At 41.9% G+C, this 21,838-nt stretch overlaps 1 protein-coding gene across 1 annotated transcript in view; it reads left to right on the forward strand.

Annotated features, from left to right (window-relative positions):
* The window catches only part of LOC126107615 (follistatin-related protein 5-like), a 181,397-nt gene that overhangs the window by 39,785 nt on the left and 119,774 nt on the right, over window positions 1-21,838 (forward strand). Inside the window, exons 3-4 of the mRNA XM_049913341.1 lie at window positions 8,041-8,266; window positions 14,430-14,625. Of these exons, the coding sequence (XP_049769298.1) occupies window positions 8,041-8,266; window positions 14,430-14,625 (422 nt within the window). The remainder of the gene's footprint in view (window positions 1-8,040; window positions 8,267-14,429; window positions 14,626-21,838) is intronic.

The following is a 21,838-nucleotide window of genomic DNA, read 5'->3' on the forward strand; positions in this document are numbered from 1 at the left end:
CACCACACTTGCCAGGTGAAAGATTTGCTCCGAGAAACCTTCAATAACGACCACATCATCTCTAGGCAATTTCAATATGTGTGATCCTTCAGATCCTCCAGCCCAAATCTCTATGACTTCCACCGGCCGGAGTGGCCGAGTGGTTCTAGGCGCTACAGTCTGAAACCGCGCGACCGCTACGGTCGCAGGTTCGAATCCTGCCTCGGGCATGGATGTGTGCGATGTCCTTAGGTTAGTTAGGTTTAAGTAGTTCTAAGTTCTAGGGGACTGATGACCTCAGAAGTGAAGTCCCATAATGCTCAGAGCCATTTGAACCATTTTTTTCTGTGACTTCCAGGTCTTAGGATATCTGAAAGACCGTGTCTGTCAGGAATGTGGAGTTATTATTTTTTTCAGCATACTCCCCAAGCGCTCTGATTAGTGAATATACCTACAGTGTTCAGCGTCCTGCGATATATACAACCTGCACTACAGTTCTGAAAACACCATCAGTTTAATTGCAACCACTCGGTACCCACTGGACTCAGTAAACTCTGGGTTGATCGGATGGAGGAAGATCCCTCTTAACCTGGGTCATGGCTGAAAATTGTGCTCTAGATGCAGTAACAACTACTCTCCATTTCTCGCTCTTCGCTGCCAAGAGACATTGAAGCCTTTTGTCCAGATAGCCGGAAGACGATCGTAAGGAAATGGAAGTAGACTTGGACAAAGTTTTTTACTGGCGAAATGAGTGACAGCTCTCTTTGAATGTATGCCGTAATACCTGTAACAAAAAGTAAGAGTCCACTGTAACGGATTATACCGTTAATGGCGAAAATCTAGAGCAAGTCAAATCATTAAAATCCTTATCAAGTAGGCACGACAGAAGACAACGAATGAATGCAGAGATTTGCTGGATCGCAAGAAATACGTGTAGCCTAGTCTAAAGTGTAACAGAGATGCTCGAGAAATTTCTGCTGCCATCAGCATATGTCTCGTTTAGGGATCACGAGACAAAGGTAAGAGAGATTTAGGCACATACTGAGACCTGTTGGAGACATTTATTCATCACTATGTCCGAGATTAGTGTTACATAAAATCGCAATTGTTGTACCCTTCATCACCAACTGTGTAGTAACTTCAGGAGTACATATGTAGGATTAGATAAGGAAGGCATTTGAATATTAATGTGGCCTTAATGTTACGGAATAAGTAAAACACAATTATAATAAAGTCATAAATAAATGTAATTAACATAAACCGAGTGGGGTCATGGTTATATCTTAAATGTACATATCAGGCAGTAAATAAAAATAAAATATACTCTAGTGAGAGGTACAATCAGTGTGGCGCGTGAACATTTGTGTGCTACGTTTTGGAAAGAGTACACTCAATTTAACGAGCAGAGGATAATATCTAATTTATTGTGGATCTTGTCCACAGTTTTAGATAGTGACATAAAGAGCGGTAAATGCCAAGTAAACTTTAATCTTCTTTGCATTTATTCTACAAAATATTCGTGAAGAAGGATACTCGTACTGGTCGTTTTAACATCACAACCCTTACTAACTTTCATGTATTCACTTTTCCTTATATCTTTTTGGGCACCTATGTTTTGTAATTTGCATTCAAATTAATTTTTTATGTTTCATTTCATATGATTGTTAATTACCAGTTGTGCTGTGCACTTCCACCGCAACAGCTGGTACCTGGTCCCACAGTTTTTTTGGAAGCGGGCAAAAACAAAAACTTCTACTAGAGATACGTAGATTAGCATCACTTGTTAGTTGGTTTCTCAAGCTTTGAAACTTACTTCCTAAAACCAGAGCTCTCAGTGTTGCACGTGAACTGTTCGCCGTTGAAAAACGCCGGTACAAAGAGTCATTTCGCTTGCAGCGTTCGAGCAGTGTGAGGTACAGAGGTTGTCAGCAACACAGCACCCCATCTAAATGAGGCCGGCCACTGCGAGTATATCTGCAATCTGCCAATGCTGACAGTTAGATATCTGTTGTTTGAGTCTTAACAGAGGAATAGCTGCTGTCTGCAGTGGAAATAAATATAAATGTCAAATAACAAGCTGCGTGGCATAGAGGCGCGGTCTGTGGCGTCTTGTCATGGTTGGTTCGCGCGGCTTCTCCCGTTGGAGGTTCGAGTTCTCCCTCGGGCATGTGTGTGTGTGTGTGTGTGTGTGTGTGTGTGTGTGTGTCATCCTTAGTGTAAGTCAGTTTGAGTTAGACTACGTAGTGTGTAAACGTAGGGATCGATGACCTCAGTAGTTTGGTCGCATAGTACTTACCACAAATTTCCAATTTTTTCAAATAACAAGTTACTGGACTGTATTTTTTACTACATAGTTGAGTGTTGAACGGAATGGACAGTGTCTTGAAAGGAGGATATAAGATGAACATCAACAAAAGCAAAACGAGGATAATGGAATGTAGTCGAATTAAGTCGGGTGATGTTGAGGGTATTAGATTAGGAAATGAGACACTTAAAGTAGTAAAGGAGTTTTGCTATTTGGGGAGCAAAATAACTGATGATGGTCGAAGTAGAGAGGATATAAAATGTAGACTGGCAATGGCAAGGAAAGCGTTTCTGAAGAAGAGAAATTTGTTAACATCGAGTATAGATTTAAGTGTCAGGAAGTCATTTCTGAAAGTATTTGTATGGAGTGTAGCCATGTATGGAAGCGAAACATGGACGATAAATAGTTTGGACAAGAAGAGAATAGAAGCTTTCGAAATGTGGTGCTACAGAAGAATGCTGAAGATTAGATGGGTAGATCACGTAACTAATGAGGAAGTATTGAATAGGATTGGGGAGAAGAGAAGTTTGTGGCACAACTTGACCAGAAGAAGGGATCGGTTGGTAGGACATGTTCTGAGGCATCAAGGGATCACCAATTTAGTATTGGAGGGTAGCGTGGAGGGTAAAAATCGTAGGGGGAGACCAAGAGATGAATACACTAAGCAGATTCAGAAGGATGTAGGATACAGTAGGTACTGGGAGATGAAGAAGCTTGCACAGGATAGAGTAGCATGGAGAGCTGCATCAAACCAGTCTCAGGACTGAAGACCACAACAACAACAACAGTTGAGTGTGCGCCATTTCAAATTTTCTGTCAGATTAAAACATATGCCAGAGTGAGACTGCAAGCGTGAATCTTGCCTTTCATGGGATATGCTCTTCCTTTTTTTTTCTTTACTGTATCTGACTTATGACAGGCTTGAAATGGAGGCTTCCTATCGGGCCCTGTACTGAGCACCATCTTTCATCTGCCTCGACATTTATCCATTTGTAATGTCATCCAATAGTGTAGTTCTCTTCCTACCATTTGTCAGTATGTGGGTGTTATGTTGACGAGTTGTGCAACGGATTGATCTGACAAGTACCCTTTGAATCCTCCAAGAAGCAGTTTCCACCCTACACTACTACAGAAGTCAGGCAGACGCTCCTGACGTACCAAAAAGAAATGCCTGAAAAACTTTCAGCAATAAATATCTTCTGGAGTCGTCCGCTGTAAGGAAAAGACACAAAAATATTCTATTTTCTTACGTAACTAGTGGGATACTTGGGTACTGGAGAATTGCTAGTTAGTGTAAGAAAAACAGTAAAAGAACGGTAAATATTATTTATTGCAATATTTAAGAAAAATCAAAATAAACTTCTATTTATAAACTGATACCCAAATTTCCAGGTTCTTTTCGGAATAGGAGGTTGCCTCTCTTTTATTCCTTTTCTTTATGAATGTTATTTACTCGGCAGAATGGCTGAGCCGCACCTTCTCAACTTGAATGATTATCCGATTGAAGTTTTCTAAGTTTGGTCAAGGCTGTCACGTGAGAAATGTAATGGAGTGACGTGATTAAAGTATGTTATTGCCAAGGGATGGAAGATGGGGCTCGCCTACGCTGTAGTGCACAGTACCTTGAGCCACTGAAAAATAACAAAACTATCTCTTTCTATTTGGATTGACCTTCGCCAATCAAATTTTCACTACGCCTTGACGAAGTCAAGGACTCCTACCTGCCCCTAGTCAAGTCTAGAGAAAGGGTATATCATCCGCTGTCTTTCCCTCACTCCTCCAGCTCATTGTGACAGAAATAGTCCACCAATCAGCGTTACTCTTACAAACAGGAGAATGGCTAAGCCGACCAATCCAAAAATATATAGCATCTGTGTTAAGCATTTACTGTCCACTTGAGAGAACTCTGAAACCACGCACTAGGTTCGTCAAAAAAATGTGTATGCTGAGGCTCTCCCAAACAATACAGTGCGTTTTGCTTTTAAGGTGAACACACAGATCATTATCCCTTTCCTCTGACGTTAACTGTTTTGGTCTGTGGGTGGTCGGCCAGCTGGCACAGCTGTGTGCTAATGCACCCTCCTACAGACTTTCCAGCGGGCTGGTTGCCTCCACCGAAAAAAACTATTGTGGCTGTCGTGTCTTGAATATTTGTGTACGTCAGCCTCCAGTTTTTAATCTCAGTGCGCACTTGCGATTAATTTATTAGATTTGCATTTCGATTAAATGGAAACATGTGAAATTGGCTCTAACCTATCGAGTTTGGGCTCAAATGAAACGTCTTGATATGCAGAATACTATGGTGAGGTCGTAATATGTATGAAATGAAGGTCAGGAGACCACATCACTCTTCCTCTTATTCGTTCCACATTTGCCCCTATATTTTTTTGCTTCAGACAATATTTATGCAGTATACGTACCAGCCAAGATTTTTCCCCTCTTTCTGATCATTTCCCCTACTTTATTCATTACGTATTCATTCGTAAGTCTCTCAGTCCATTTCACCTTAAGCATACCTTTATGTTTGAAAAGTTGCTAAACATTTTTTTCACTGTCCGTGATTCACTGCTGCATTACACTACTATCCAGAAATAACACTTAGCAAATCTCTTCTTGAGTTATGATAGAGTTCTTCTAGCAGTCAGCAGCTAGTTGACTTTTGAAGGGGCTCTGTTTTCCACTGATATCCTTCTCTTTATCTCTTCTTTCCAGCTTCCATTCCATGTCATTAAACTTCCCAGTTACATAGAGGATTTCACTTCTTCCATCATTCTCTCATCTAAGAATGTGCTACTGGCGCTACCTTCTTGACTGTCTTCATCATATTTATTCTTTCCTATATTTACCCTCATTCCACAGTCAGCACCGTTCTCGCAATACTCTTCAACACCTGCAGTAGCTCATCATCTGATTCTGCCAGCGCAGGTCTATAGTACTTATTCTTCTCCTCCAATTACAATGCCTTTCGCGACCTCTATGGCCTTAACTGTAAGTTCTTCTTCATATGCAGAGTGATTCAGCTGTCCTTATCCCTGAGTTTTATGCAACCTACAACGCCTTAAAACACCATGCTCAGTATTTTCGTATTGTCTTGCTCACTAGCCTACGTAAACTATAGAAAAATTAACAGGATCTTTACATAGGAAATTTTATGTAGTTAAGTTTTATACTGGGATACTTTTTCGGTGGAGGCCATGGTTTTCGAGTTATTCAAGAGAAACGATTTTTAAGCTCACTTTTTTACCCTTTTCGTGAATAATGCTAATACTGCGCTACCTATTGAAAACGGATCCCAGCACAGAATCCTACTACATTAAATTTTGTACAAAAAGGTCCCGTTCATTTTCTTCTGTATGAGTACTAGTTTGCATATAGTGAGGGAGAGAATGTGATAATCCCGTGTGTGGTATTGGAAGGCTAAAGCCTAAAACCTAGCAGTAGGAGCAGCTGAATCATCATGTATGCCGAACAGCTTCGGTGACAGCGCGTATACTTGCCTGACTCCTCTTTCAATGCTTATCTCTTCCGTCTCCTCTTTCTATATTCTGTCAGTTTTTGATTTGTGTACATTTTCTACATGAACTTTCTATCTTACCATTCTGTACCAACACCTTTTCAAATCTCAGCAGTATGCTCTCATTACTGTAGCTAGTTAGTGCCTTTTCACAGCATATAACACAGTAGGTATTAAAATACATGGAGAAGAAATAAAAACTTTTAGGTTGGCCGATGACGTTGTATTTCTGTCCGAGAGAGCAAAGGACTTGGAAGAGCAGTTGATCGGAATGACAGTGTCTTGAAAGGAGGGTACAAGATAAACATCCACAAAAGCAAAACGAGGATAATGCAATGTAATCGAATTAAGTCGGGTGATGCTGAGGGAATTAGATTAGGAAATGAGACACTTGAAGTAGTAAGGGAGTTTTGCTATTTGGGGAGCAAAATAACTGATGATGGTCGAAGTAGAGAGAATATAAAGTGTAGATTGGCAATGGCAAGGAAAGCGTTTCTGAAGAACAGAAATTTGTTAACATCGAGTATAGATTTAAGTGTCAGGAAGTCGTTTCTGAAAGTATTTGTATGGAGTGTAGCCATGTATGGAAGTGAAGCATGGACGATAAATAGTTTGGACAGGAAGAGAATAGAAGCTTTAGAAATATGGTGCTACAGAAGAATGCTGAAGATTAGATGGGTAGATCACATAACTAATGAGTGGGTATTGAATAGAATTGGGGAGAAGAGTAGTTTGTGGCCCAACTTGACGAGAAGAAGGGACCGGTTGGTAGGTCATGTTCTGAGGCATTAAGGGATCACAAATTTAGCTTTGGAGGGCAGTGTGGAGGGTAAAAATCATAGAGGGAGACCAAGAGATGAATACACTAAGCAGGTTCAGAAGGATGTAGGTTGCAATAGGTACTGAGAGACGAAGAAACTTGCACAGGATAGGGTAGCATGGAGAGCTGCATCAAACCAGTCTCAGGACTGAAGACCACAACAACAAAAACAATGCGATATAGGAAACCCGTTGGCAGGCAAACCATCTTCCAGTCGTTTCATCTCTGATGAGTGGTTTTGGAATTACAGCTCTTCCTACAATCCCTGCTTATTGAGTTGCCTTTCTTGTTTTTTGATGCTGACAAGGTTCTCGAGTGCAACGTTCAATTCTGCGTCGACTTTTGCAGCTGCTGTCCTCTCATTTTTCATCATAATCCTTTGCAATGACATCCGCCACGATCACTAAACACCCAGTGCAGTTCACAATGTCACTCGGCAGATGTTCTTCTTACATTTCGCTGCTTTTGGTTTAAATCTTAAGTACGATTCCTCTTGAAACACCAAACACTTCGGCTCCCATGGTTGCGGAAGAACTCACTACACGAGTACCAATAATCTGCCCCGTTCGCCTTCATTTAACTCCGAATAATGCGCTCCCAACTACACAGACCAGTGTTCTAACAGCAACTGACACTTGCAACATAAACATCCACAAAAGCAAAACGAGGATAATGCAATGTAATCGAATTAAGTCGGGTGATGCTGAGGGAATTAGATTAGGAAATGAGACACTTGAAGTAGTAAGGGAGTTTTGCTATTTGGGGAGCAAAATAACTGATGATGGTCGAAGTAGAGAGAATATAAAGTGTAGATTGGCAATGGCAAGGAAAGCGTTTCTGAAGAACAGAAATTTGTTAACATCGAGTATAGATTTAAGTGTCAGGAAGTCGTTTCTGAAAGTATTTGTATGGAGTGTAGCCATGTACGGAAGTGAAACATGGACGATAAATAGTTTGAACAAGAAGAGAATAGAAGCTTTCGGAATGTGGTTCTACAGAAGAATGCTGAAGATTAGATGGGTAGGTCACATAATTGCTGAAGAGGTATTGAATAGGATTGGGGAGAAGAGGAGCTTGTGGCACAAGTTGACTAGAAGAAGGGATCGGTTGGTAGGACATGTTCTGAGGCATCAAGGGCTCACCAATTTAGTACTGGAGGGCAGCATGGAGGGTAAAAATCGTAGAGGGAGACGAAGAGATGAATACATTAAGCAGATTCAGAAGGATGTAGGTAGCAATAGGTACTGGAAGATGAAGAAGCTTGCACAGGATAGAGAAGCATGGAGAGCTGCTTCAAACCAGTCTCAGGACTGAAGACCACAACAAGAACAGCTCAAACATACCCCATATGAGACATACCCGCACTCAACATCACCCTTCTCGCAGGCAGTCTGAGGTGACGAGTACACCTGCCTGCCGCAGGCCCGTGCTCGCTGCTGTCGTGCGGCGCGGGCCGCGAGTGCCGCCTGGACGGGGCGGGGCGCGCCTCCTGCGAGTGCCGGCGCCGCTGCCCGGCGCGCGCGCGGCTGGCGGTCTGCGGCAGCGACGGCCGGCGCTACGCCTCGCACTGCGACCTGCACAGACAGGCCTGCCTCCAGCGCCGCCGCATCGCCTTCGACCACAAACTCGCCTGCCTGCGGCAGCCGACGCCCGCCGCCGCCGCCGAAGCCGACGTCGACGCCTATGCTGGTCAGTACTCTGCTAGATCGATATTTTGCCGACACGTTTTTATTACGTCGCCTTCATGTCTACCTCTTGTCCATGTTTTGCAATGGCTTTTAAATACACTACTGCCCATTAAAGTTGCTACACCAAGAAGAAATGCAGATGATAAACGGGTATTCATTGGACAAACATATTATACTAGAACTGACATGAATTACATTTTCACGCAATTTGGGTGCATAGATCCTGAGAAATCAGTACCCAGAACAACCACCTCTGGCCGTAATAACGGCCTTGATGCGCCTGCGCATTGAGTCAAACAGAGCTTGGATGCCGTGTACAGGTACAGCTGACCATGTAGCTTCAACACGATACCACAGTTCATCAAGAGTAATGACTGGCGTGTTGTGACGAGCCAGTTGTTCGGCCACCATTGACCACACGTTTCCAATTGGTAAGAGACTTGGAGAATGTGCTGGCCAGGGCAGCAGTCGAACACTTTCTGTATCCAGAAAGGCCAGAACATGACCTACAACATGCGGTCCTGCATTATCCTGTTGAAATGTAGGGTTTCGCAGGGATCGAATGAAGGGTAGAGCCACGGGTCGTAACACATCTGAAATGTATCGTCAATGTGAACAAGAGGTGACCAATGGCACCCCATATCATCACGCCGTGTGATACGGCAAGTATGGCAATTACGAAACCACGCTTCCAATGTGCGTTCACCGCGATGTCGCCAAACACGGATGCGACCATCATGATGCTGTAAACGGAACCCGGATTCATCCGAAAAAAACATGTTTTGCCATTCGTTCACCCAGGTTCGTCGTAGAGTACACCATCGCAGGCGCTCCTCTCCGTGATGCAGCGTCAAGGGTAACCGCAGCGTGGTCTCCGAGCTGAGAGTCCGTGCTGCCGCAAACGACGTCGAACTATTCGTGCACATGGTTGTTGTCTTGCAAACATCTCCATCTGTTGACTCAGGGATCGAGACGTGGCTGCACGATCCGTTACAGCCATGCGGATAAGAAGCCTGTCATCTCCACCGCTAGTGATGCAAGGCCGTTGGGATCCAGCACGGTGTTTCGTTTTACCTTCCTCAACCCACCGATTCTATATTCTGCTAACCGTCATTGGATCTCGACCAACGCGAGCAGCAATGTCGCGATACGATACACCGCAATCGCGATAGGCTACAATCCGACCTTTATCAAAGTCGGAAACGTGATGGTACGCATTTCTCCTCCTTACACGAGGCATCAGAACGTTTCACCAGGCAACGCCGGTCAACTGCTGTTTGTGTATGAGAAATCGGTTGGAAACTTTCCTCATATCAGCACGTTGTAGGCGTCGCCACCGGCGCCAACCTTGTGTGAATGCTCTGAAAAGCTAATCAGTTGCATATCACATCATCGTCTTCCTGTAGTTTAAATTTCGCGTCTGTAGCACTTCATCTTCGTGGTGTAGTAATTTTAATGGCCAGTAGTGTATGTTCCTGGTAAGCTAGAGGGTTTAAATCTTGAACATTGCTCAGAACTGGATGACTGTGCAGTATTAACTCGCTTTCTTATCGGTCATTTCGGAAGGGATGGAGGTGAAAAATTTTGCCAATACCTCATTTCTCAGCTGCCCTGAAGGACCAGTGTTTTGTGTGTATATTGTTGGAATGCATTCCAGGCGATACGCGAGCGGACGGGCACAGCTGAGCAGAGAGATGTGGGAAGAGGAGATGAACAGAGAGAGGGTGAGGAAGAGACATGTACACTGTATGTGGCATACATGTACAGTCATAGACATAAAAATTGACCACCGGACGGCGGCCACAGAGACTAATTCCGTGTCCTTCACTTAAGGTGGCCAATAAAACAGACCGCTCTTGACAACGCTAAATCCTGACATCTGCACAATCTGGCAACACTGTAACATACAGCATTATCAGAAGGAAGTATTGTCTACTTCCGAGATGTTATTGTGCTGTGTGAGGCCATGGTCTAGTGAGGAAGTATCCAAATTCAAATGTTTTGGTATTGAATTCAGGAGAATCATCCAATACATCACTGTGTTTTTGGATAGGTTCCGCCTTTATCAAAACACAGTTTTGTTTTTTAACCCAAACATGTTCCACTGGAGTTGCAGCATCTTCAGTGGGCTTTTATTTTTCATCTGTTAAATATAAAGAATGCCCTTGGGGCATAAATACTGGACAAAATCCTCCAACACGGCAGTCTCAGGTAGCACCATGTAAGTAGGCTGTTTATGTTTTCTTTATGTAAGTAGGCTGTTTATGTTTTCTTATTGGCAACGTTACGTAGCGCTCTGTATGAAAATCACTGGCTGTGCTGTGTGCAGCCTGTGGCTAGTTTGCATTGTTGTCTGCCATTGTATTGTTGGGCAGCTGGATGTTAACAGCGCATAGCGTTGGGCAGTTAGAGGTGAGCCGCCAGCAGTGGTGGATGTGGGGAGAGAGATGGCGGAGTTTTAAAATTACATATATTATGACTATTAAGGTAAATACATTGTTTGTTCTCTATTAATATCTTTCATTTGCTAACTATCCCTATCAGTAGTTAGTGCCTTCCGTAGTTTGAATCTTTTATTTAGCTGGCAGTAGTGGCGCTCGCTGTATTGCAGTAGTTCGAGTAACGAAGATTTTTGTGAGGTAAGTGATTTGTGAAAGGTATAGGTTAAAGTTAGTCAGGGCCATTGTTTTGTAGGGATTATTGAAAGTCAGATTGCGTTGCGCTAAAAATATTGTGTGTCACTTTAGTGAATGTTTGAGTACGTTCAGTTTTGCTCAGCTGTTTGAAAAGCAAATAGTGTAAGAGGTTTATCAGCACAGTCGTGTATAATTGTTCTAAGGGGACGTTTCATAACCTGAACAAGGCAACGAGTTACGTGGCCGAAATATTGTGCCAGAGAGAGACAAACATCCGTCAGTAGACCCGATTATTCCACATGTCAAGATCTTGCCGGGAAAGCCTGAAGAGTTACGATGTTCTTTACTGTTTGCATACATGTAACTATTAGTTTTTAAATCGTACTTACAGATATTTGGAAAAAAAACACATAAATTGTGAGTTCATACCTGTTTACCACATGGTGTGGTTTTTCTGATGTGTTGTGTTTCTACAGTGACCGTTTTGTTCCGTTGTTTGTCGTCTGCAATCACTTATACCTTAAAGTAGATAAATTGTTGAAGCCAAAATTTGTGCTTGCGAATTTTTAGTACATATAACGACGCTTATAAGTTTTGTAACGGAAAAGGCGGGTCTCGTGCTCTAATAATGGGAGATTAATTGTTCACACGTTAGTTATGTATCATGTGCGGCCAATTTATGGGACTAGGAGAAATTATTTTATACTTTCGAGTCTGATATAAAAACGTGGTATATTAAAAGTTTATTTTTATTTCAGTAATTAGTGTCCCGTAACTACTATGCAGATGGTTGTAATGACACTACATCTGCAGTGTGAACCGTAATTCCACATACACAATTTTTTCAAGGATATTTCACTTACCTGCCCCCATAGCCAAGGTCGGTAATGCATGACTGTGCATTGACGCTCGGCTCGGGGGGACATCATTTTAAATCCCAATGGTAGAAAATTTTCACTGCTCCCAGTAGGCCGGCAAGAGAGGAGTGGTGGTGGCGTGAAATTCCTAATGACCAGTCTTTGCGCCAATGTCTTGGATTAAATTCCAGAATTTTCCACATTGTCTTATAAAGTGTTCATGTGATACTGATGATGGTGATCTGTTTGTCGGATGGGAACGTTGCGTTTGTTGACCCCTTGGCGCTATTAGTGACGAATAAGCTGTGTGCCACCACCGTGTTTCATTCTTTCCCGTCCCTTCATTCACAACACAAGCCCAAGACTACACTGGACAAACACTCATCACAGCCAGACACACGAAAGAGATACACATTGAACACTTCATAACAAGTCTGAGGAAAGTAACAGCAAATCACCCGCGTAACGATATTTCCTATTACAGCGATACATCCACTCCCCTGTGCTCTTTTCCTGATTATGGGTCTACTTTCGCGTTATATTTCCTGAACATTTTCATTTAATTGAACCATGGTCACTTCACTTTAGTGAAAAGTTCTTCAGTATACTCGGTTATTGATACAACATTGGCACCACACGTCACCACAGTTTTCCCCAATGCCACCGCGAACGTCTGACACGATGGGAAAGTCGTCACACCAACTCTTGCGCACATTTCACTCCTTATCTCGATGCCTCTGTGTTGAAAGCTACGACCACAACGCCCATTGATGAAATCATGCGATTCTCTTATGGGTGGGAGAGGAAAACATTTCGGGCACATCACTGTTCAGAGGCAAAACGAAAAGGCCTGAGAGAGGATGGTGGGAGGTGGGGAAGTGATAAACGGCGTGAAAGAAAAGCATCTCTTCAATTGTGGATTCCATTCTACATTTTCCACGGTCGAAAGCAACAGTTTACAGTGTGACGTGCGAGAGGATCACGTTCTTGACAATCTATCACACTGTTGACACCCCCAGGCGGTTCAGTCCTTCTCTAAGGATATCACTGGGCTGCAAACGCATTGAACGTAACCTCACCGCTTTGGAGTGTGGTACGACCGGCAGCTTTGCTCGGGAATAGAAGCTGCAACTACTACGGTGTGTTCAAAACTATTCAACGAAACGTGAATATGACCCGAGGCTTAAAACTGTACTTGGGGTTTTTTACCCCTACTTCTTTGTACGGTCCAGTGGAGTTTGAAGGCTGAGGGGAACACTGATAAACGTATGAATAAGTTGGCAAAAGATCATTGTAAGTACTCACTACAACACGTCTTAGCGACACCATGCGTGCGTCAATGTTTGTCATTCGAGCTCTGCTCCTTGTCTGTTACCTATAGCCACCCATGTTTCCACATCAAAAAAATGGTTCAAATGGCTCTGAGCACTATGGGACTTAACATCTGTGGTCATTAATCCCCTAGAACTTAGAACTACTGAAACCTAACTAACCTAAGGACATCACACACATCCATGCGCGAGGCAGGATTCGAACCTCCGACCGTAGCAGTCGCGCGGTTCCGGACTGAGCGCCTTAACCGCGAGACCACCGCGGCCGGCGTTTCCACATCACCTGGTCTTTTGCAGCCCGTGCTGCGTTCTACCTTTCGAGTCTCGCGGTCCATTGCAATATGTTTTACCGCGTCGCCGTTCATCGTACTTACAACCTGAACGAGAGCGCTCTCGACTTTAGACAGCTTCGCTGGTGCACTTGCACCATACGGGCGTCCCTGCTGTACACTATTCCACCATCGCCGTACTGCCCGTCGTAGGTGCCGGTGGTTGTTGCAGTGCCGAAGTTCCAATGCTGTGTAATTCCCACGACGCGAAGCTACCTTAGTACCGGACTATGCACAGGAGAAACGTACATTTCAACACTTCTCCAATTAACTGAGATGCATAGGGCGCGAAATTTGATATCGACTTCCGTAGAACGACCGTTGCAATGCAACTACACGTTGTCAGAGCAACGACCATTTCTGTTTAATACTGATACACATCTCATACAGTTGTGTACATTACATAACCAAGAGACAGGTCTTTTTTGTCTTCTTTTTTTTTATTTTGACAGTCGTCTACATAGTATTGTCCCTTTCTAAGGTGGTTTTTACGCATCACAGAAACAATGTCTCCACACGGCTAATTAGCCGTGCAGTATGATCACAGGTGTTTCACGAACGGACATCACGTCGCCTCCGAAAACCCATACAGAGGGATTGATAGTCTGCTGTGTCAGCGTAACTGGATATGGGCCGTCAAGAATCCATTTGTACCAAGACGGTACGAGGCCAAATGCTCGGCACAGGCTTCATTGGCCGACGACAAAAGTCGTACACTGCCTTCCCTAAACTTCTCGCCACTTTGTGTAACGTACGTAAAGAAAATCACCATCGCCTAACCACCCATCATTATTAAAGCTTCCAGATACTTACACGAATATCGCTGCGGCTTTTACATTTCAACGACGCACCCAGCAGATTCTGCTCATCGTGTCGAGAATGTTTCAACATATGAGCACACCTCTGAAAGACCACCTGACTGTAAATAATTCGTCAACTGCACGTTGTCTCTTATTGTGTTGCGTTACAGGGTGTCACTTTCGCTACTGCTAGCTACTGACACGAATCTTTGTGCTGCGGCAGGGAACTGGACGGAACAGGAGCAGACGACACCTGCTGCGGATGCCTCGCAGGAGTCTGGTTCGGACCTGGACTTGCTCAATAACTCCGTTCCGGACGATCCAGGGCCGCGCGTGTGCACCCTGCAGCAGTACGAGATCATGAAGGTAAGGGAGCACGTAACGACGCGGGACACGTCGCGCCTACTCTAGTCTCATTCACCTCAAAGTGTTTCGACACGGCATTATAATTAAGTTATTTTCTTCTGGTTGGGCCACATAACCTCAGTAAGTTTGAAAAGAATTATGATTCCACCCGGCTGTGCTTAAAATTACTTTATTCGCACTATTAGTTGCAGACACCGTTCATTTTCAAGTGCACCTAAAATACATGCAACACACCATGATAAAAATTAAAACATTAGGGTATGTAGAAAAGAAAGCAAAATCTTGAAAGTTATATATATATATATATATAATTGCACCTAAAAGACATGCAACACACCATGATAAAAATTAAAACATTAGAGTATGTAGAAAAGAAAGCAAAATCTTGAAAGTTATATATATATATATGTATATATACAAGTGCACCTAAAAGACATGCAACACACCATGATAAAAATTAAAACATTAGAGTATGTAGAAAAGAAAGCAAAATCTTGAAAGTTATATATATATATATATATATATATATATATATATATAATTGGCTGTAGCGTTGAACAAACATAATAGTTACCTACAACAATCGATGTGGGCACACCGTCGTCAGTTTGTTAAAAAATCGTGTGCCATGTGAACTGTGCGCAGCACAATCGTCAACGGTCACGTTCTAAAACATGATGTACATGACATGCAACTTGCTTTCGTTAACGATAATATTACTGCCTTATTAAGATGTCACATATAGCCCGAGCACCAGGAAGCCAACCATACAATTTTTCTACAAATCACACACTGAATGTCGCATTGGCATAAATGCGTGAGAAAATTTTAACTGACAGTCGAAGAATAAATATGCAAGGACCTTAATGTACTACCGAAACGATTCCAGAGTAATTCTGTCTTGTACTAACAGTTACTTGGGAGACATTGATACTTACATATACAAATCGATGTCACACATAAGCACAAGTACAGAGGAGTTTAGTATAACTGTCAAGATAGAGCAAAAACATTTATACGATATGTGTTCGGTCTCTATTTGTAAGCGACACATACAGAGTTAAACCTTGAACTTCATATCTTAGTGCAAAAGGTTGAAAAATTGTGTGAAGATATACCTATGTCTTTTATTGCAAAGCAAGCGTTCACAATTACAGCACATCATAATGTGAAGTAGGCTCTGGATATGAAGTACTGGGAAAACAGGCTTGCTATGTCATATACAACCGATGTCCATAAAGAACATAATTAAGGTAAAATATAGTGGATCGAAGATAAAGCAAAAACTATCAGAGTTCAAAATGTACATAGTGTTGTACCTAGTCTATATCTGTGTACCACACAGCATGTGTGTTTGAGCATGTGTGTGTTATTATTTGTAGTTGCTGATAGCACAGCACAAACCATCTCTAGAGGTAATTGTTATGTTTGTTTATGCTACATGCAACGAAATTATGTTACTTTGGCACTTTTATTCCTTTTTTATAAAATTTTTAATTGTTTTAATTTTAACTATAGTATATTGTATGACCTTTAGATGAACTTTCAAACTGACAGTGTCTGAAACTCGTAATTCTAATAAAGTTTTCAAAACATCACCAGGTGGAACTATGTCATTTTTCGAGGTTATAGTTAGGTCTGAATAGGACCGATCAATACAAACAACTACTCTTCTCCCCTCTGTAAACACAACAAAAAAGCGAACGACGCGAGCTGTATCTTCACTGAAATACGTAACAGATTGTTTTCGGATATTGCATAATTTAACTCCGTGTTGCACAGTGCTCAGATCTAAAAAAAAAATCTCTGATAGAATGACAGTTTGGTAACCTAACGTCAGAGTTCCTACACAAATAATTATAAATTTTATCAACTGAAAAGTGCATTTTCAGCGAATATCTGCAATTAGTTTGTAATTAACATTTTCGGAAAATCACTACATTGTTCTCCATGTGGTCAAAATGCTCTTGTAAGGGATTTCATATGAGAAACTACATAAAAGCATTCACACACACTTGCACACATAGTAATCCACTCACAAATGACACGAAGAAGCACTTAGATAAATTTGCACTGATTACAAAAAGTTAACTTGTCAAAACTTATAGCGACGGTCAGAGTTTTGTTATTGTTTGATTTAAAGAAAATAAGTATGCATTTCTGTACCCTTTTTCATCTATTTTAAGTTCGTGTATTTCATTGTTGTTGGTTAGAAATAAGTTATGGTTTGTTAAAATATTGCACCAATTACTTTTATGAAAAGTTGCTTATCATACTTTGTCGTATTTGTAGTCTTACTGCTCAAAGTAAAGGTATTAAGGGACTGTTGCTTTCGAATTATCACCACCGTATTAATTAGAAAACTGTTACCTTGCACCCTGGTGGGGCTTCTCACGACATTAATTACGAACTATACAATTTTCCATTATTCTCAAATTTTGCAATATTTGTTTCGCTTTGAGCTCTGTTAACATAATAATTTGAAATGGTGACAGCTGGTTTAGAATTTTCAATTAACATAATCGTGCAAAGCTGAAACAATTTAGAAAAATCGTGTCGAAACAAAATTAAATTATCTTATGGACATGTAATATTAAATTCATGAGATAATAATTGAGTTGAGAGATTCCATTTATAAAGAGAAATGTTTTTATACCAGTTTCACAATGTCATAATCATAATACTCGGTAATCGAGACAATGGATCAAAAATAAAATCAAGGGCAGAAGTATTTTCATTGTTCGTAAAATTTCACTGACGATTCGCGTCGACCACTTTGTACGGAGTGACTTTGTGTATCCATTATCACTAAAATTAAATACTGTCGCTGCTGGCCTATATTTAAATTGTCTGTTCCTCAAACGAGCCAAAAACAAGCGATCATAGTTGCACTAAAGCTTACGGATTTACCGATACCTTCTCGACTTTACTTTCACTGATCTCGTCGCAAACCAGTTGAGAACTATTTCACTCTTTTACTCTTGCCATTGCGAGTGCATCCGTCTTTCATGCAGGTTGTAGATTTACTACCATTCACACAGTTCAAATCCATACTCTCCAGAATACGAGTCCTTACTTCTACTCAGACAATGTACTCCTTACTACACTGGTATTAACGGTAAAATGAATTTTGGTAGACATCTCCCACACAAAAATTATAAAAGTAAAATACAAAATCCTTACGTATTTAATCTAAAAGCTATTACAATTGCGTTTAAATTTGCACATACATAAAAATAAATAGTGAAATGTATTCATGTTACGATAATAGCTAGTTTAGCTGCCACTAGGTGGACATTATTCCACTCAACCTTATAACTTCGGAAAATATGACAAAGAAGTAATAAGAAATCCTATTGACACTTCTGTGCCCTGCACTGTTACAATGGACGTAATCAGTCAAAATGTAATGGCGTTTCGGATGAGATAAAAACAATTGGGTCTTTAATTTAGATGTGTTTACCATGCTTATATCCAAGTATCAAGTTTCCAACACATTATATCTTATTAATTATTATTTTTTGTTGCCGCATATTTCTGCAGCTTTTCTTTTCAAATATATGTCTAAATAGCGCCTTTAATGTGCTTTCTACTAAATTCGCTGTTCCCTACGGAATATGAAAAAAACGATCTATGGCATTTATTGGCCGGGATTTCCCCTTCGGGGTTCGGCCACCGTATTGCAAGTCTTTTGACTTGACGCCACTTCGGCGACTTGCGTGTCAATGATGATGAAAATTATGATGATGGACACACAACACCCCGGGAATCGAACCCGGATCCCCTTACGTGGTAGGCAGTAGCTCTAGCGCTGCGCTACGGAGGCGGACTTCGGAATATGAATCATCTTAGTAAATGTGTACCTGTACGAGTAAGAAAAATTTTCTAGGAAAGGCGTTACTAAGAATGTCCATGCCCGAACATTTCATCAAGTAACATGACATCGTAAGACAGCAGTAAGTTGTACCCTGTAATCAATCTGTAGCAGAGCGTTTGTTGGGTTTAGAAAATTGGTAGCAGACTGAAACAAGTTGAATGTAACACATTATCAACCTGGTCTGCTGTATGATATCTTACCGTCCAATCGTCCATCTTACCTTAACACTAACACTCGCAACTTTTTTCAGTCTTTCTGCACACTGATTATCAATGATGACGCTACTTATTGACGTATTGTCAATTGGAATTATGTGATTGGCTGATTATCATCTTTTGTTCTCTTACTACACAGGCAAAAATGCATTTTAAAATACAGAAACTGGTTTCGAAGAGCGAGTGTCCATCATGGGACTATAAATGGTTAAAAAAAGGAGATATCGAATAATAAATTGTATGAAGTCTGCCAAACAACTCTATGTGTAATGATAAGACAAGCATAAAATTGTACCTAAAAGCATGCTGCAATCAATGACCTAACGTTTCTATCGTGTTTTTAACTTAAGTATGAGCATGAGAAGGTAGAGGTCCAGTCCAAAAATAACCTTGATTAACTTGTCCAACACCATCATGTGCCTATGAACTGTTCTCTCACTACATTCATCCTCCTCCCCAATTTGCCAACAATGAAATTTAAAAACTATTCTTAATTTTTAAATTTTGTTTAAACATTATCTAGAAGTCATTGATATTTCTCTTATTAGAACGTCGCATACCGCTTCTTATCCTTGTTTTATCATTATACAGATAGTTATTTACTAGATATTGTAGATTCTTCTCTCTCTGCCTCCTTTTTTGTCTACTGACATTCTGCTGACGACCACTGGCTGGTCAAACTGGTCACTTCATTGTAAAATGATATTACCACTCGATGATTACGATATTCGTCCTAAAACTAGTGTAGTAATTGTGGAACTGATGATCACCACACAGGAGTACAACCGTCCAGTCCAACAACGTAAGTCGTTAATGTACAGTGAACAAATCCTTGGCTGTAAACTAACCTGAAACAACCAGCTACTAACCTTCTGGCAGCAAGCCTACAATGCGATCGACAAAAGTTCCAACCTACCCTCTACGCTTAAAAACACTTCATTCAGGCAGTTCTTTCCACCATGCAAATATCACCTGGATTTCTACATAATCAAAGTTCCATCACGACTTCGAAGGACTTAAACGCTATGCAATTGTCTTGCACACGCTTACCTTCGCAAACATGCAATTTGTCAATTTAGAGTCAACTCTGACCCACACTGAATGTCTGGTACACAGGCCAAAGAAAAGAGGGACGTTCAATAAGAAATGTAACACAGTTTTATCTGAAAACAGGATGGCTTAGTTCAGTATTCCAATACACCATATTATTCGCCTTTCTTTTGGCTACAAAACCCTATTTTTCAACATAATCTCCGTTCAGTGCGACGGCCCAACGCCAACTTACTGGGAGGGTCTGTATACCAGCATGGTACCATTCTGGCAACACTTAGCTACATCAATAACCTCCCTCAGCATCCACGCACTGCTTCCCGCAGAGTGCATCATTCATTAGGCCAAACAGATGGAAGTCGGTAGATGTGCGATCCGGGCTGCAGGATAGATGAGGAAGAACTGTCCAATGAAGTTCTTTTGAGTTCCTCTCGGGTTCGCAGAGTTGTGTGAGGCCTTGGGTTTGCATTTTTTTTTCTTTTTGCGACACATTCTGAAGTTTTTTCTTCAGTTTGCTGAGAATATGTACAGCCCGTCGTGCACTGGAGATCGGGCAGGTTTCGTGATATTGTTGTGATGATAGGCACCTCACCCAACGACCAACTGTGCATTATGTTCACTCTCAGGTTTCCGTTGCATCCTGCAAGCGCCTATGGATCTGCGATGCTCTGGTCTTCCACTGCAAATACATCTACATATACAGGGTGAATCATCAAGAACTTGCACCGCAAATATTGCTGAAATGTAAAGTGCTATTGATGTGCGATTTTCACAAAACAGACCTGTAGTCAGGGGCTAGTAGTTTTGGGCAATCAATATAGTGTCAAAATATTTTGAAACTATTTTTGTGCAAACATACACTTTTTTAGATAGAGCAGTCCCTATTGATGTTAACAAACTAAAGGTAGAGTGAATTAGAAGGTGAGTGGTACCTGTTGAAGGAGTCTAGTGCGAGTTGTTTACGTGAGACTGTACTTTTAAAAGTTCACGTACGTACATCTGCACAATACCCGTGATAACACACACTAAATAACAGCATAAGTTCATACACCAGTTATGTGAATTATGACCAGTAACGAGACTACTGCACACCATAGGTTGTATTCAAAATAACCACCAAATGGTTCAAATGGCACTGAGCACTATGGGACTTAACACCTGAGGTCATCAGTCCCCTAGAACTTAGAACTACTTAAACCTAACTAACCTAAGGACATCATAAACATCCATGCCCGAGGTAGGATTTGAACCTGCGACCGTAGCAGTCGCACGCTTCCGGACTGAAGCGCCTAGAACCCTTCGGCCACCACGGCTGACAAAATAACCACCGGCAGCGGCAATACACGCTTGCAGTCTGCTGCACACATGCTAGCATTTCAGCGGAGATGTCCGGGCAGGCTGCGGTAATCATCGGGTGTAGTTGGAATTGCTTTTAAGAGAGCGTGTTTCAGCTTTCCCCACAGAAAAAAGTCCGTAGGCGTCAAATCCAGGGAACGGGAGGACCAAGATACGGGTCCTCTGCGTCCAATTGAACGATTTGCAAACAATTCGTGAAGACAAGCTGCAGTACTGCGTGAAGTATGGGCTGGACAGCCATTGTGTTGATACGACGGGTTCCTCCTAGTCCGCAGAGGAACATTTTCTAGCGTCTGTGGAAGATGGTATGTTAGGCAGCTTCGATACTTATGCACGTTCTGTGTTCCACCTATGAAAAACTGGCCGATGAGCTGATGGTTCGCTATCCCACACCACACATTTACACTCTATGGATGCTGCCTTTCCGCCTGACGAAGCCAACGGGGATTGTCAACAGACAGTAGTGCATGTTTCGGCCGGTTACCTGGCCACGACTGGTAAATGTAGCTTCATCACTAAACAAGGCACACGATACGTCTGGAGTATCCCGTCTTAACGCTCACGTACAGAAGTTGATACGATTCTCATAATCGTTTGCAAGCAGCTCTTGATGGAGAGAGATGTGTCGGGGATGGGAGCTATGTCGATGGAGAAGGCGTGGGACACTTTCACTCATGCCCTTTCCTTGTGCAATTGCACGGAGGCTTAAGTACGA

This window comes from Schistocerca cancellata, chromosome 1 (genome assembly GCF_023864275.1).
Source record: "Schistocerca cancellata isolate TAMUIC-IGC-003103 chromosome 1, iqSchCanc2.1, whole genome shotgun sequence".
Classification (NCBI taxonomy): Eukaryota; Metazoa; Arthropoda; class Insecta; order Orthoptera; family Acrididae; genus Schistocerca; species Schistocerca cancellata.